The sequence below is a fragment of the Hemitrygon akajei genome, chromosome 7 (genome assembly GCF_048418815.1).
Source record: "Hemitrygon akajei chromosome 7, sHemAka1.3, whole genome shotgun sequence".
In the NCBI taxonomy this organism is placed as follows: Eukaryota; Metazoa; Chordata; class Chondrichthyes; order Myliobatiformes; family Dasyatidae; genus Hemitrygon; species Hemitrygon akajei.
In genome coordinates this window covers 74,630,175-74,647,273 of record NC_133130.1, presented here as the reverse complement: position 1 = coordinate 74,647,273, position 17,099 = coordinate 74,630,175, and the positions used below count along the sequence as shown (strand labels likewise).

The 17,099-nt window shown below is 40.4% G+C and overlaps 1 protein-coding gene across 2 annotated transcripts in view; it reads right to left on the bottom strand.

Annotated features, from left to right (window-relative positions):
• Positions 1-17,099, bottom strand: part of meis1a (Meis homeobox 1 a) — a 202,556-nt gene that overhangs the window by 34,719 nt on the left and 150,738 nt on the right. For both annotated transcript variants that reach the window (XM_073051241.1, XM_073051242.1), the window contains exon 10: positions 1,312-1,451. In XM_073051241.1, coding sequence (XP_072907342.1) covers positions 1,312-1,451 — 140 coding nt within the window. The remainder of the gene's footprint in view (positions 1-1,311; positions 1,452-17,099) is intronic.

Sequence of the window (17,099 nt, the reverse complement as noted above, 5' to 3'; positions counted from 1 at the left end):
TTGCCCACATCATTTGGCTTTACATCTAGATTACCTCTTTGTCTCCACTTCCATACGTAACACCCATAAACTGCTTTAGTAAACTTGCTTCCACATCTCTAATAAAATAGCAGAGGAAAAAAATAATTTCAGAGAAATTATTTAAGTTTGAGAACTATAGAAAACAGGGCAGCCTTTAGTTATTGAGTCACATCATGCACTGCTTCAGATAGTAATTTTAAAACTTTGCTGTGTTCCCAAAGTAATCACAACCTCTTTGTCAATTTGCTAGTTACTTAGGAAGAAAAGTAGACAACATAGCCCCCTTGTGTCTGTTTCACCATTTGCTGAGATCTTGATTGATCTCTACCTAACCTTCTATACCCCTTTTTTTCCAAAATCCTTTTATAGCTTTAGTTAAGAAATGTAACCTTAATAGTTATATTTGATCTAACATCAACTGTTGTTTACAGAGGACTGTTGCAAGTTATTACCACAAGCAGAAACAATCCTTTTGTCTCATTACCAGAAGTAGAGCTCAAACCCACATGAACCACGTGAGCATTCATTCTTTTAACCTCAAGCCCATCTTCTTAACCACTCAGCCAACATGGCAAGATGTTAGGAATAAAGTTTGTTTATGTTAGATGTCAATGAATTTTGCAATAACAATGCCATTAAAAACATGTGTCAAGTCCTTTTTTAAAAAATACATCTTTTCCTTATCCTGAAAGGTTACTGTAAAGCAAAACAGAAACTCTAGCTCAAGAGAGAAATAACCCAAGCTTTCTTTCATAAGTCAGAGCTCTAAAAAATTAAGAAGGAAAAATGGAGAAAGTGTTTAGTAATGAAAGAATTCCTCTTCTACCAGCACACCTGAACTCAAGCCTGAACCAGTTAGTTAAAGCTAGCTTTAGAAAACAAGCACCTATTAGTTACATAGGAACATCAAGTTATTCAGAAGGTTACTTTCAACTTTGCTGTGTTTCCAAAGCATCGTCACCATTTCTGACAGATAATAAAAGTTCATAGCAAATCCACACCAAGCCATGCACCAGGAAGTTGTCATAGTAGCAGAGAGTAAAGCTGGGAAGAAAAATTCTAAAATTCAATCCATGAATCTGTTAATGGCTGTTCCATTTGGTTTATTTTAAGTCCCCTTGAAACTGGGATCTGAGAATGACAAAGGTATCATTCAATTAAAAAGTATGTATATATTTCAAAAGTTGGAACATATCTTATAAGGTAAACTGATTAGTTTTGTTATGACAGTACAGTCCTACATTAATTTAGTGGTCAGTCACTCCCAGCATTCATTATCAAGTTATTTACCAGATAATGGCTCTCCCAGTGAATGGCTTGAGGATGATTTTCGCCTGCGCGACTTGAATACAGTTACTACTGGGGACTTGCCTGCTCGATTAGATTGGTCAATCATTGGCTGGACTATCCTTCTCCTGGCATTTATGAACCTGCGTGAAAGAGAAAAAGAGAGCGTTACTTTGAAGAAGGAGCTAAAAGGAACCAACTAAAATACTGATAACCTTCAGCGGTGACGTAAGGAATGGATCCCGGGTAGGTTCTGTGATTTACACATGACTTTTCCTCGCCTGCTGTTTCCTTCAAGACCCTTCTAACCTTTCCTGGCCTGTTGTGAGTGTGAGCACAGTGCTTCAGATTTTGATTTATTCCTTCTGTTTTTTTGCCACAGCTGGACATTTCCATTTCATCTTTTAGGGAGGGCAATAATTAGACTTTCTAGGAAACAATGCTCAACACTACTCTCTCTTCTCTTTCAAGACAAAATAATTGGCACCGATAAAGAAACGTCGCTCACATGAGCATCTGTTGCCTCACCTAATTAGGGAAGAATCTCCCCTTTGTCCCACTCCTTCTACACTACTAACTCCATTTAAAGCCCAGTATTAAGAAAATGAACTGTGATGGTGGTATAAGATCAAAAAAATAAAAGGGAATGTCTGGAGTTTTAATCACCACTGACTATTACTGCTGAGGGAGACCAGCACAAGGCATTCCAGTTAAAGCTTCTGTCTTTTCCACCCCTACTCTTTATGTAAAGCTTAGGGTCAAACAGAGGTCACTGGTATACAACCACTGACCTTCTAACTCCCATTTTCAGCAACAGTTTGCAGCCGAGTTTACCAAAAAAATCAACACAAAATCCTTCCGGACAAAGCGTAGATCACAAAAAATAAAAGACATTCTCCAAGAGTAAATAAGTCAGCATCTTTAGAAGACAGTTTAAAATATGGACTGATGCAGTAATCTGTGGGAAGCCAGGCATTCAACTTTATGTCAAGCTTGTATAGGAGATGCAGGGGGCAAAAGTTAGTTAAATTAACCAAAACCCATGTGGCGATCCCAAACTGATTCAGCTGAGTCAGAAATTCAACTCGTAAGTCACCAACTTTTCTGTATTTTTCTTCCCCTTCACTTTCTTTCAGTTGAATGGAAGGGGATTTAATATTTCCACTTTGCCAGAAAGACACCAGTTCAAAATACAAAGTACATAGTGGTGTTCAGAAGGGCTTGGCATTAGCAGAAACATTGTGGAATGCAACATAGGCAAAGATCCATTTTAAAATGGGAAATGACACAGTTCTGATCTGCAATGGAGCTCATTTTCTGCACTGGTTGACACATTAATATGTTTACATTTATTCACACTGTTGCAGTTATTTTAAATCAATGTGTTATTTTTCAAATGACACGTGCATTAAAGGTTGGAGGAAATAAAAGCCGCAAATGCTACTTCCATGCTTTCCTGTAACTTTTTAAAATATCTTACTCAAAAATAAATCTTAATAATGTATTAGCCCTAACTTACAGTTAAATTCTGAAATTCTAATGCACTACAACTAGTTTTTAACTATAAAAGCACCTTACATGGTTGAGGGAATCTCTGATTTAAACACGCCTGGGCCATTGAGGACAATCAGAAAATGGTGGGATGCTACTTCCCCACATGAACAATAGGAAAAAGGACTGAGACAGTTTAGACGTTCTTTCACCCTTCTGTGCTAAGAAGCCTAGCTTAACAGTCCATGCATTTAGTGAGGTTGAAAGTATACCTTGCCTAATGAATCACAGATTTTTTTTCTATCACTTTCCCAACCAGTTAAGTTAAACTGACTGATAGATGGCTACTGGGTTCATCCCTTTACCCTTTCAAAGAAGTTTGTAATAGACCTCAGGTCATGAATCGTTGGAAGTTTGTAAGATAATTGCTGGGTCATTGCAACTTTCTCCCTGATTTCCTTCAGCAATCTCAAATATATCCATCCCATCTGGGCGAGGTGCTCCTGTGTCACATAATCTAACATAAAAGCAACCTGGAAAGAACATTACAAAGAAAAAATCTTGGCGAAACACTGATTCTTCTACAGAGAAGAGCAATCAAGAGAAAAAAAAAGTTAATGCTGCAATAGTTCAAAGTTCAAAGTAAATTCATTATCAAAGTACATTCACGACAACATATACAACCACGAGATTCACTTGTCTTGCGGCAATCACAGTAAATACAAGAAAGACAATGGAATCAATGAGAGCCCTTACCCAACAGTACTGACAAATAACCTCTGTGTGAAAGACACCAAAATGTCCAAATACAAAAAGAAAATAATAGTAATAATAACAGATAAATAAGTAATAAATATCCAAACAATGAGATGAAGAGTCCTTGAAAGGGAGTTTATAAGTTGTGGGAGCAGCTCTGTGATGAGATGTGTGAAGTTATCCTCTCTGGTTCAAGAGCCTGATGGTTGAGGTGTAATAGCTGTTCCTGAAACTGGTGGTGTGGGTTTTGAGGCTCCTGTACATTCTTCCTGATGGCAGCAATGCGGAGAGAGCATGGCCTGAACAGCAGAGGTCCTTGATGATGGATGCTTCTTTCCTGTGACCGTGCTCAATGTAAATGTGCTCACTGGTGGGGAGGGCTTCACCCGTGATGGACTAGGCTGTATCCACTATTTTTGTTGGATTTTCCATTCAAGGGCATTGTTGTTTCCACACCAGGCTGTGACGCAGCCAGTCAATATACTCTCCAACACATCACATGTCTGCAGAAGTTTGACAATGTTTCAGATGACATGCCAAATCTTTGCAAACTTCTAAGAAAGTATGCTTTCTTCATAATGGCACCTTTATGCTGAACCCAGGACAGATCCTCAGAAATGATAACTGAGGAATTTAAAGTTGCTAACCCTCTCCACCTCTGATCCCCTGTTGAGGACTGGCTCATGGACCTCCAGTTTCCCCCTCTTGCAGTCAATACCTAGCTCCTTGATCTTGCTGACATTGAGTGAGAGGTTGTTGTTGTTGTTCTACCACTCAGCCAGATTTTCAATCTTTTTCTATATACTGATTCAGCACCACCTTTGATTCAGCCAACTATACTGATGGTGTCAGCAAACTTAAATATGGCATTGGAGCTGTGTTTAATCAAACAGTCACAAGTATAAAGTGAGAAGAGCAGGGGCTAAGCTCACAGCCCTACGGTGCTCCTGTGCTGATAGAGATTGTGGAGGAGATGTTACTGTCAATCCGAACTGACTGGGGTATAGTAGAGGGCAAAGAGAGAGATCCCTTTGTGCCAATCCTTTGATCTTTCAGTCAGGTAATAGAGAAGTGAAGATAAGGGGAAGGGGTTTCTAATTCAGTAAGGAGAAAATATGAATATAATCCATACATGTCTGGCCTAATTGAGGGAAAAGTGTATCATAGCACCATCAATATTTCAACATACTTCTAACTATCCTGTATTCCATTGTTGTCTGCACTGCCCTGTTCATGCAGCTCATTCCTTTGAAACATATTGTCCATATCAACTCTCTCTTTTGCTGCATGGCTCCATTGCTCAGTCTTGGTTGGCAGTAAGGCACGGCTGCTCTGAAGATACTACAAGCCTTATTAAAGAGACATACTCCTGTCCCTCCAGAGGCAAATAATGGAGGTAGGCAGGCCAGGCTGCCCTTTTCATGATCTGCTCCGCCTGTCCACATGGCTCTTAGTCATGAGGTGAAGAGCCTCTCCATGTGCAGTCCTTTGCTCAATCATCCTTCTAATAAAGATTTTATTTTCCAGATATATTTAGCTCATGAATGCAAACAGAAAAATCTATCCCAGTGATGTAAATTTCAACCTGCGGGACTGAACCATAAACCGTTTTGGAGTCAGAAAGTCTTGAAATATAGAACCACATGCTTTCTTCAAGTGATCTAGGCATGGAAGCAGATAGGCCACAATAGTAACCCTTCAAGCATCAGGCTCTTGAACCAAAGGGGACAACTTCAATCAACTTTACTCACCCCATCACTAAAATCTTCCCACAACCTATGGACTCACTTTCAAGGCCTCTTTATTTCATGTTCTTTATATTTATTGCTTATTTATTTATTATTAGTATTATTATTATTCCTTTCATTTTGTATTTTCAGTTTGTTGTCTTTTGTAGATTGGTTGAATGCCTGAGTTGGTGCTGTCTTTCATTAATTCGATCTTGGTTATTATTCTATTATGGATTTATTGAGAATGCCCCGAAGAAAATGAACCCCAGGATTGTACATGGTGACATCTTTGTACAGTACTTGAATAATACATTTACTTTGAACTTTGAATTAGAATGTATTATCAGAACTTTTTTAGTCAGAATATTTTCTTCATTAGAGTGTGCTTTTTTAAAATTGTAATGAGCAGTGCAAATGATTGACCAATTCTTTTTTGTTATTAAAGCCACAGGTGTAGAAGAAACAGATGGGGTATGAAAGAAGGCAACTAAACTAAAGAAAATGTCTTCGTAACACACAATGAAGTACCAGAGAGCGTAGTAGTATAGTAGACCGGAGGTGGCAGAGGCTATCGCTTTTGTGTCTTTCCCAATGCATTCTTGTAACCAGTAGAGGGAAAATTAAACACACTTTCATCTGCGCAGACCTACAAACATTTCTTTTGCAAGCATATCGAGTCATCATTCACCCTCCCCCCTCTTCCCCCATACCACCACCACTCCCCTTTCCAACTCCTCACTCTCCCATGGCACTCCGAATCTTCTAAATTCCTCTCCTAGCAGGAAGCCAGTGGAACTAAAGGTTTCCTGTGAACTTCTGAAACTAAAGCACAACTGTCACTATTTTCTATAGCATTCTACCTACTCCTTTATCCTGGAAAATGCGGTTAGTTGTAGCTGAAAAAAGACAATGCCTCTTAAAGGGTGATACAACATATTGGCACTAGAAAAACGAGTCTAGATTCCCCACCTGGCACATGTGGAAGGTTTGGCAAGAAGCAAAAAAGTGCTTTTTCTGCGCTATTTCTTTGCAGCATTCTCTGACTTGCTGCAGTGATAGCTCCAGTAATCCGTAGCACTAAAAAAGAAACAAAAATGCTTGTCCTCCAAGCTTTTTTGAACAAACACTTCAACATTTCGCCAGCATTTGTTACATGAACGACTTGTATTCAGAGCGCATTTTGCAAGAGCCCACAGGGATCATTTCTACCTCCGCAATGTGTCTGTCAGCTGCAGCAGGATGCAAGGACACTTTCCTTCTGGCCAAAGTAATAAAATGTCAGAATGTTCTTGCTCCACACAGCAGGGTCATTCGTGGGTCAGCTTCTCATCTCTACAATAACTGTTTAAATAAACTAGTCCAGCTGTCTTGTTCCTGTACAGCCCACCAGACTTCCATCTTGTTCTCCCAGCGACTGCAGCCCAACACGCCATGCACACCGGTCCGCTCACTTAGCATCGGCCTCTACGAGAGTGAGAGCCGCACCGCACCCTCCAGAATGTGAGTGGTTCAAATCTGAGAGTGGCACATTTAAACTCATACAAAGAAAGATCCATCCAAACATCAGCATAACGATAGGCCTCAACACAATCAAACTTCATTATCATCTTTGACCAAAGTATAAAAGTTTAAAAAAAAATGTGGTATCACTTTTTTGGGGGGTGGGTGGGTTCCATCTAAACATAATATATAGAGCACGATCTGAAAGTGTGGTTCCTTTCCAAACAGAGCACTTAATTCTGCAAATACATTTATTTACTTAAAAGCTCATGCTACACCTTTCTAGTTCATTACGAAGTACAAACTGAAAACTAAAATCTTGAAGGGCATTGAGAAGAGAGATTTCCCACATGGGTTTAGCTCGGAATCAAAATCTTTTCTGCAGTTTATCTAAAGCCACATCAATCAAGTGCCATGTTTGATTTCTAAGGCAATAAAATATATACCTTTCCTTATAACAAATGGGTTTGCTTTGGAAAAAAGTCGGATGAATTATTGCTGAGACAAGCATTTTTGTATACAGCAAGACACACATACACCAATTAGCTAAATCTCCAATACACATACTTTCGAAGTCTCTGACTAGGTAAGACTGGGGTGATGGGGTTGGGGAGCAGGGTGGGCAAGGGAGTGGTTTTAAGAACTCTGTGCTTGTTTATTATTTCTGTGGAGTCTTTAACATCCACTCAGACAGATAAATAGAATCATCATCTCATTTGAGTAGTAACTATTTCTCCATAAAATGAAGTCAAAATGATCTCGTACTGACAGTAGATTGGCCTTCAGTAAATGTGGTCACTTCTATTGATTGATGGTATGACATTTTGTAAAGCCTAAACAAAGCCACAGAGATCTAATAGACACAGTGCTAGAACAACAAGGGGCCACACAAATCCCAGTGTCAGCAACAGGATCTGTTGTTTCACAGTATGATTTCTTCGTTGAGGCAACATTTGCAGTAACTTAGCAAAGCAAAGTATTTCCTTTTAGGTCCTGTGATACTTCACAGAGATTACCTCTCCTGGTGAATAGTTTACATAAGGATTGCTGCCTTCAGCAAGCATATACTTCTTCAGTTACAATGAAAGATCGGAGAATTTGTGCTCTGGCTCCTTGAGATGGAACTTCAGTGTAGCAATTTAATGGTGTGGCCGAACATTGCTTTTTTTCTCCCTACTTGGCCTTTTCTTAAATAAATTCCCAAGTAGTTTGACAACATGTAACTAGAACAGACACTCAGCCACAGCAGAAGTTACCGCATATGTATTTTACCTTCGCTGGGAAATTTCATCACCAGCAAAAGCAATACTTACTTCAGCCTGCCTTCCCTTGCAGAAGGGAAATGACAAAGTATTTCAGTTTAAAATTGAAGTAAGCTACAGTGCCTTGAAAAAGCATTCATCTCCCAACCCTTTGTTCACATAATTGAGTGTTACGACCAGGGATTTTGATCAATTTAACTGAGGATTTTTATTTGTGAATCACATGTTCCCTTTTTCACAATAGAGCCTCCCCCCCCACAAAAAAAAACAGGGGAAATTGTAAAGCATGAAAAACTAAAAATTCCGAATCTGAAATGTCAGCATTTCAAAAGTATTCATCCCCCCTTTGCTCGGTACTTAGTTGAGTCTCTCGCAGCTATTACAGCCAGTAGTCTTTTTGGATAACTCTCTATTAGCTCTGCACACCGTGATGAAAGAAGATTTGCCGAAATTGCTCAATCTGTGCCAGGTTAGTTGGGGGGTGATGGTGGATAGCAATCTTGAGGTCTAGGCAGAGATGGTCCATTGGGTTAAGGTCAGTACGCTGACTGGGCCATCAAGGACATCAATTGTTTTCATCTGAAGCCTCTCAAAGTACACGCAGTTTGCTTTGGGCTGTCGTCCTGCAGAAATACTGCACAGTGGAGTAAAGCAAAATACAGTGCTATAAGAAAGGAGTTGCCCAAAGTAAACTGGAAGGAGATGCTGGATGGGACGACAGCAGAGCAGCAATGGTTTGAGCTTCTGGGAAAAATGAGGAAGGTGCAGGATAGATGTATTCCAAAAACAAAGAGGGTGGTGAATTTGTGGAATGTGTTACCACAGGTAGCTGTGGAGGCCTGTTCCTTGGGTGTATTAAGATGGAGACTGAAGTTTCTTGATTGGCCATGACACCAATGGTTACGGGGAGACGGCAGGGGAATGGGGCTGAAGAGGGGAATAAAAGGATCAGCCATGACTGAGTGGTGGAACAGACTCGATGGGCCAAATGGCCCACTTCTGTTCCTCTATCTTATGGAAAGACAAACTTCCTCCCAGTTTAAGCATTCTGGCAGATGGTAGCAGGTTTTTATTCAGCATCTCCCTGTATTCAGCAGTTTTCATCTTCCTATCAATCCTGACTAGATTTCCAGGACCTGCAGCTGCAAAGCATCCTCATTGCATGATACTACCTCCATCATGCCTTACTGTAGGAATGGCGCTACCTGGCTGATGCACAGTATTACATTTATATCGCACGTACTGCTTAGTGTTGAAGCCAAAAAGTTCCACATTAGTCTCAACCGGCCGCAAGACCTTCTTCCACATTTTTACAGTATCTTCTCAGTGACACTTTACAAAGTGTTTATAAGCAACAATATGCTTTTTTTTTTAGCCAGGGCTTCTTCCTTGCCACTCTTCCATAAATCTCCTTTTTGTGCAAGGCCTTAGAGATTGTGTAACCATGAACTTCATCTCCATTTTCAGCCACTGACTTCTGCAGCTCACTCAGAGTGACTACTGATGTCACAGTAGCCTCTCTTACAAGTGCCATTCTTCTCCAGTAACTAAGTTTAGAGGGGCAACTTGACCTCAGCAGTGTGGCAGTGATTTCATATTTTTCCACTATTTCACTGAGCTCCCAGGATTTTCAAAGTCTTAGAGCTGGTCTTGTACCCTTCCCCAGATTTGTGCCTCTCTGTTATCATTTCCCTGACCAGCCTTGAATCATCTTTGTCTTAATTTTTGTTTGTCTGTTGAAAAATCTACCATATTGTTGGACCTTACAGAGAGAGGGGGTATTTATTCTTATGAATTCATTGAAAACAAGTGATCCTCCAATTTTTTACATTAGTTAATTAGGTGAGTTGGTCAGGTAATATATTACACCAGAAGAAAGTTAGCATAGTAATTATAAAGGGGATGAATACTTCTTCAGTGTCACAATTTTGTTGCTTTAATTTTCAGTAAATTGTTGACAGGTTTTGGATTTTTTCCTTTTGATTTAACATGATGAACCATGTTTTGTAGCTTAGCTCAAAAAATCTTACTTCGACATATTTTAAATTTAGAAAATGAGGCAGTAAAGTTTGAAAATAGTTGTGCAGGCTGAATACTTTTTCAGGTGAATGTAAGTGTTTGCATACTGCCGAAGGCATCTACCAAGTGACTCAAGCTACTCAGGGACATCAGACTGGAGTCTCCCTCAAGGAGGTAGTTTCTGGTTTGATGGCATTCAAAATCCTGCCTCCATTTCCAATCAATCCACATGCAGATTTACCACAGGTGAATCAAAGGACAGGCTCCAGGACTGGGATCGAATTAGATTATTTTAGTTAGGCTGCCAGCCTCTGATTAATCTGTTTTACAAGTTTAGTGGTAGCTGACTGGCGATTGCAGGCTTTGGGAAACTCAGCAGCTGAAATAAGTGTATAATAGTCATCCCCCTCTACATCCTCACAGTTCAAGGGTGAGAGCTTGCCTCTACCTCAGGTTGCAAGTCCAATGTCTAGACCCAGGGATCAGAATCTCCTTCCCACTCTTTCATGAACAATGCTGAGATTCACAAGCTCTTGCAAACTGCTTTGAGTGCTCCCACCAGACAGGGTACTGCATCTGACTCACAACTTGAAACACATCAAGTTCAAACAATGCTAGCTCTGGAGTTACAAATACAAGCCTACCATAAAGTTATTTTTCTAGGCTTCCTAACAGAAACACTACCCTTTCATTGGTCTATTTAAAAGGACAACAGCAGACGTCACTTCATTGGCTCTTCACTCAATCCTTGAACATCTGGATTGCAATGATTCATACATCAGGATCTTCTTCACTGAATACACATCAGCATTCAATGCTATCATCCCCTCAAAACTAATTAATTAAGCTTCAAGACCTTGGCTTCAATATTTCCTTGTGCAATTGGATCCTCAATTTCCTCACTTGCAGATCCCAGTCAGGTACTGATTGATAACAATATCTTCTCCACCATCTCCATCAGCACAGACTGTGTGCTTAGTCCCTTGCTCTCATCATCATCTTCATCATGTGCCAGGTCGTACGATGCGGGTGATCATTGTCTTTCATTGTGTTTAATCTGAGGAGTTTTAATAAGTTCTTCTAAACTTTTGCCTGTCCATCCCTTGATGTAACTCATGAATGTTGTGCACTGTTGATAACTTCTTCTTCTTCCTTCAGTTTTTCCCGTTACCGCAAGATGTTCAAGCTTTTCTTTCCTCAGTACATGTTCCAGAGACTTACTCAGTCCTTCCACGATATTTTCATCATTCTTCTCAAAAAACACATTTCTGCAGCTTTGAGTCTTCCCTCATTTTGCTTTGATATCGTCCAACATTCGCTTCCAAATGTATGTAGCAATGCAACAGTGAGATTTACCCATAGGAATTATGCTATTCTTTAGTATCATGCTCAAATTAGCAATCCCAACCTTCTTCTCATTCAACATCAGCCCTATCATCAGATTTTGTCGCGATCCCTAAGTAATTGAACTGCCATGTTGATTTAATCATTTCGTTGCCCCCTTTCATTTGCATTTTTGTATTTCTTTCTTCTTTGTGACAACCATACATCTGGTCTTCTTGCAGTTGATGGTCAATCTTCTCTTTGAACTTTGCTTGCTTTATACTTATGACTGTGAGGCTAAGCACAGCTCCATTGCCATCATTAAGTTTGCTGATGAGATGACATCATTGTTGTTGGTCAAATCAAAGATGGCAATGACTCAGCATACAAGAGGGAGATTGAAAATCTGGCTGAGTGGTGCCACAACAGCAACCTCTCACTCATTTTCAGCAAGACCAAGGAGCTGATTATTGATTTTAGGAGGAGGAAACCAGATGTACATGAGCCAGTCCTCATCGGAGGATCAGAGGTGGAGAGGGTCAGTAACTTTAAATTTCTTGGTGTTATCATTTCAGAGGCTCTGTCCTGGGTGCCATTATGAAGAAAACACAGCAGTACCTCTATTTTCTTAGAAGTTTGCAATGATTTGGCATGTCATCTAAAACTTAGACAAAGTTCTATAGATGTATGTGGAGAGTATATTGACTGGGTGCATCACAGCCTGGAATGGAAACACCAATGCCCTTGAATGGAAGAGCCTACAAATAGTTGTGGATATGGCCCAATCCGTCACAGGTAAAGCCCACTCCACCATTAAATACATCTACACGCAGGACTGTCATAGGAAAGCAGCATTCCTCATCAAGGACTTCCACCATCTAGGTCATGCTCTCTTCTTGCTGTTGCTACAAGAAGGAGGTACAGGAGCCTCACGACCCACACCACCAGGTTCAGGAACAATTATTACCCTTCAGCCATCAAGCTCTTGAACCAGACATCCTAAAATAACTTACATTCAAATAAGCACTGGTTTAAAAGGTAGTCACCTTTGTTATGTTGAAGATGCAGCAAGCCAATTTGTGCATCATTCCGACTAACAATAAATGTGATAACAACTGAATAATCTGCTATTAGTCAGTGGTTCAAAACTGATTTTAACCAGGATCCTGATCATAATAACTCTGCTCTTTGTCAGAGTTGTCAGAATGGGAACTTCTCTGTTCATCTACGAGAGCATAGCAGGTCTCAAAATGACAAGTTGACAAATAGGCAACCGTCCAACTCATTCAGTATTGCTGTCAAGAGATAGCCTGGGTTTGTGTGGATTCAAAGAGACTTGAATCCCAAACTTCTGACTCAGCAAGAATTACTTACAGATTTGCAGCTGACACTAATAATAATATTAATGAAAAAAAGTAAAAACAGAAGATGTGAATCATTATGACCCTACTGTATGGCTGGACTTCTCCCCTGTGTTGTCCTTGCAAGTGTCTGATTGATTTCCTGCTGTCAGTGGTAGGTTGTGGTGGGCCAGTGGCTTGATGCCTTTCCTACTCTGCAACTTTTCAAAAGTGCTCTGACTGGTGTTGAGGTTATGGAACCTACTACAGAAATACACCGACGTCAGGATGCAGTTCATCAACTATAGCTCAGCATTTAATACCATCATTCCTACAATCCTGATTGAGAAATTGCAGAACCTGGGCCTCTGTACCTCCCTCTGCAATTGGATCCTCGACTTCCTAACTGGAAAACAACAATCTGTGCGGATTGGTGATAACATCTCCTCCTCGCTGACGATCAACACTAGCGCACCTCAGGGTGTATGCTTAGCCCACTGCTCTACTCTCTCTAAACCCGTGTCTGTGTGGCTAGGCATAGCTCAAATACCATCTATAAATTTGCTGATGATACAACCATTGTTGGTAAAATCTCAGGTGGTGATGAAAGGGCATACAGGAGTGAGATATGCCAAATAGTGGAGTGGTGTCGCAGCAACAACCTGGCACTTAACATCAGTAAGATGAAAGAGCTGATTGTGGACCTCTGGAAGGGTAAGATGAAGGAACACCTACCAATCCTCATAGAGGAATCAGAAGTGGAGAGTGTGAACAGTTTCAAGTTTCCTGGGTGTCAAGATCTCTAAGGATCTAACCTGGTTCCAACATATCGATGTAGTTATAAAGAAGGCAAGACAGAGGCTATACTTCATTAGGAGTTTGAAGAGATCTGGGATGTCAACAAATACACTCAAAAACTCAAATAATAGTTGTACTGTGGAAAGCATTCTGATAGGCTGCATCACTGTCTGGTATGGAGGGGCTACTGCACAGGACCAAAAGAAGCTGCAGAGGGTTGTAAATTTAGTCAGCTCCATCTTGGGTACTAGCCTACAAAGTACCCAGGACATTTTCAGGGAGCGGTGTTTCAGAAAGGCAGCGTCCATTATTAAGGACTCCAGCACCCAGGGCATGCCCTTTTCTCACTGTTACCATCAGGTAGGAGGTACAGAGGCCTGAAGGCACACACTCAGCGATTCAGGAACAGCTTCTTCCCCTCTGCCATCTGATTCCTAAATGGACTTTGAATATATGGACACTACCTCACTTTTTTTTATTATACAGTATTTCTGTTTCTGCACGTTTTTTAATCTATTCAATATATATAATTGATTTACCTATATTATTATTATTTTAATTTTTTTTTATTTTTTTCTCTCTCACTGCTAGATTAATTATTGCATTGAACTGCTGCTGCTAAGTTAACAAATTTCACGTCACACGCCGGTGATAATAAACCTGATTCTGATTCCAACTGTGATTCCTCTTTTCCGTGCTTCTGGGTTTTAACCAATGAGGCCAACATTGTGTTTTTTAACCGATCTGGAGTCGAGTTATTGATGCCTAAGGTTTTACAAAATATTGACCATGGTAGTATAGTGGCATTGTAGCACAGCAGTCAGCAGAATTCAATTCCAGTGCCAGCTGCAAGATCAGGGTTCACTTCCTACAGCACTCACAAAATAAACTGCTGGAGGAACTCAGCAGGCCAGGCAGCTTCTATGGAAAAGGGTATAATCGACATTTCAGGCCGAGACCCTTCGGCAGGACTGGGAAAAAGAAGATGAGAAGTCAGTGTAAGGGATGAAGGAGCACAAGGTGGTAGGATTCAATTTCTGAAGTTGTCTGTAAGGAGTTTGTACATTCTCCCTGTGACTGTGCAAGTTTCCTCCAGGTGCTCCAGTTTCCAGATGCACATTAGGGTTAGCGAGTTAGTGAGTTGTGGGCACACTGTGATGGTGCCAGAAGGATGAGGGTGACGCTTGTGAGCTGCCCAGCACAATCCTCGCTGATCTGATTTGACACATGCATCTTTTGATGCACGCCTGACAAATAAAGCTAATCTTTAAAGATAAATTTTAGTAAACGTATCAGCCTCCATCTTTATGGTATATAACTGAATAGAAATCAGATGAATTGTTAACAGCTAGGCCTTCTGCACCTCAAAACTTTTAGCTCCAAAAGAATAATTTTTAGATACGTAGACACAAGAGGTTCTGCAGATGCTGGATGCTAGAGCGATACACACAACGTGCTGGAGGAGCTCAGCAGGTCAGGCAGCATCTACGGATGGAATAAAGAGTCGGCGTTTCAGGCTGAGATACTTCATCAGGATTCATAGATTATTTCCCACTTGCTCCCATATCATTTGTTTGTTGCATTATTTTATTAACTTTCCGCAATAACTGACCAATCATTCGTACTTTAGGCAAGTCTGTATTTTTTGTCAATCCAAAGCAGTTTATTTTAGAGACACATTACAGAAACTAATGCAGAGATAAAGAGGGAATTAACCTTACTTCGCATTTTTTTTGGCAAAAAAGCTGCAGTTTGTTTCTGAAGTGCCTTTCAGTTTAAGAAGGTAAACCAACCTGATTGTCAGGAACTCACTCAGCTTGTTGAAGATAGCTTGCAGCTCTGCAAGACAGGACTCAACCTGCCAATTTATTTTTGCTTCCTTTTCTTAAGACAATGTATTCTGTTGCCCTATTTAGTCTCCACCTAGCAACAGAGAGAGGTACTGGTAAAACAGGCCCTATGTCATTAAGACTGACATTTGAATTCGTGACCTCTCAGGTAGAAGTGCAAAGTGACAAGCTGGGGTTGTAGAGCCACCTGAAATGGATAAAATCTTTTAACCTCTTCATCCACCTGCCCTCCAGTCCTCACCTCTCGCAATAAAACAGATAACTATAAACACCATTATTTTTACACTTAGGCCGTAAAATAACCAGTGGTAAATTTTTTAAATCGTCAAAAAGCCTTCTGCATCTTTAAAAATCAACAGAGTACTTAATGTTTCTTTTAATTAATCAGGCAGTTGTGATAAGGCCTTTAAACAGATGACACTCTGCCTTCAGTTCTTTGGATGCACAAATAAGTAAACTGCTGTTTTTGCCTGGAGTGAACAGCTGCTGATGAACCTGAATTGCGGTTTCTTTATGCCAAAGCTACAACACTTTTTAAAGTTTCCTTGAAACTGAAGCCAAGTTACATGAAGTCACGCTTGGCAACGCTCCTCACTTTGCTTCTTCCCCACCACAAACTCGGAAAGCAGAGGCGAGCTGCAGTACTCCATCTGTAAGCTAGAGAGCAGGATGTACACTGTGTGTCCACTCCACTTTGCAAACACAATACGGAATAACCCACCAAACCCAGCACAACCAACAGGGAAGAGAGCAAGTTTTGTTTTGCTTGATGTCTTTTGCACAAAACTATATTTATCAACTGTTTCCCCCAATTGCAAAAAGAATAATAGCCTTGATTCTAAATTTCTGATCCTTACTTGCGAAGACCCTATTGGCCTCACCCCTCATTATCTTTGAAACCTCCTCCATCTCAAAGTCTGCCAGGATATCTGCGTGCTTCCAATTCTGGTCTCTTGGGTGTTTTCCAATTTTAATTGGTCCACCGTTCTGGGTTACTGCTCCTTTGTTTTCTGAGTCTGTAAACCTTTCTGTCTTTTTGCCTCTCTCTCTCACTTAACACCTCAAAATTTACTCCTTTAATCTAACTTGATTTAAATCTCCTAGAGTTTAATAATTGTACCTGAATCGTGGTTTGGGACATTTTACTTCAATAAAATTCAATAATAATTCAAGGATTTGTTGAAGCTATAAAAATTACAGACTAATGAGTCAAATAAAGCTAGCATTTTAATACGGCATCTACATTACTGTGCTTTGGTTAGAGGAATCTTGACTTAAACGACTGCACTGGAGTTTACGGAAATTTTAATGGCACAGTAAATAGAATAATCATTTGTATCTATATATATCCAAAAAACTGAAAGATAGCTCTAGGTGCATTAAAATGGCTGGTTCACAGTAGGCTAATAAATGAGTTATTCAAAGGCCTGCTGCCTCTTATGCTGGCAAACAAGTTTTAACACATACAAAGACCTTACTGGCGAGCACTCTGCCAATGTAAGCCAGGGTCCAACGATCAGGGGCTGAGAGCACGAGAAGACAAAGTTGGGAGGTCAGGGATCAGAAATAGGTCTGGTCCAATCAGTGTATCGAAAGTTCAAGGCTGGGATCAACAAAAGCAAGAGACTAGAGTACGGGGACCCAGCGGCTGAATCCATCGGCTCAGACTGGATCTGGCGGCTCACCTTTTAAGCCCCTCTGAAGCAGGTCTAGCAGCAGCTC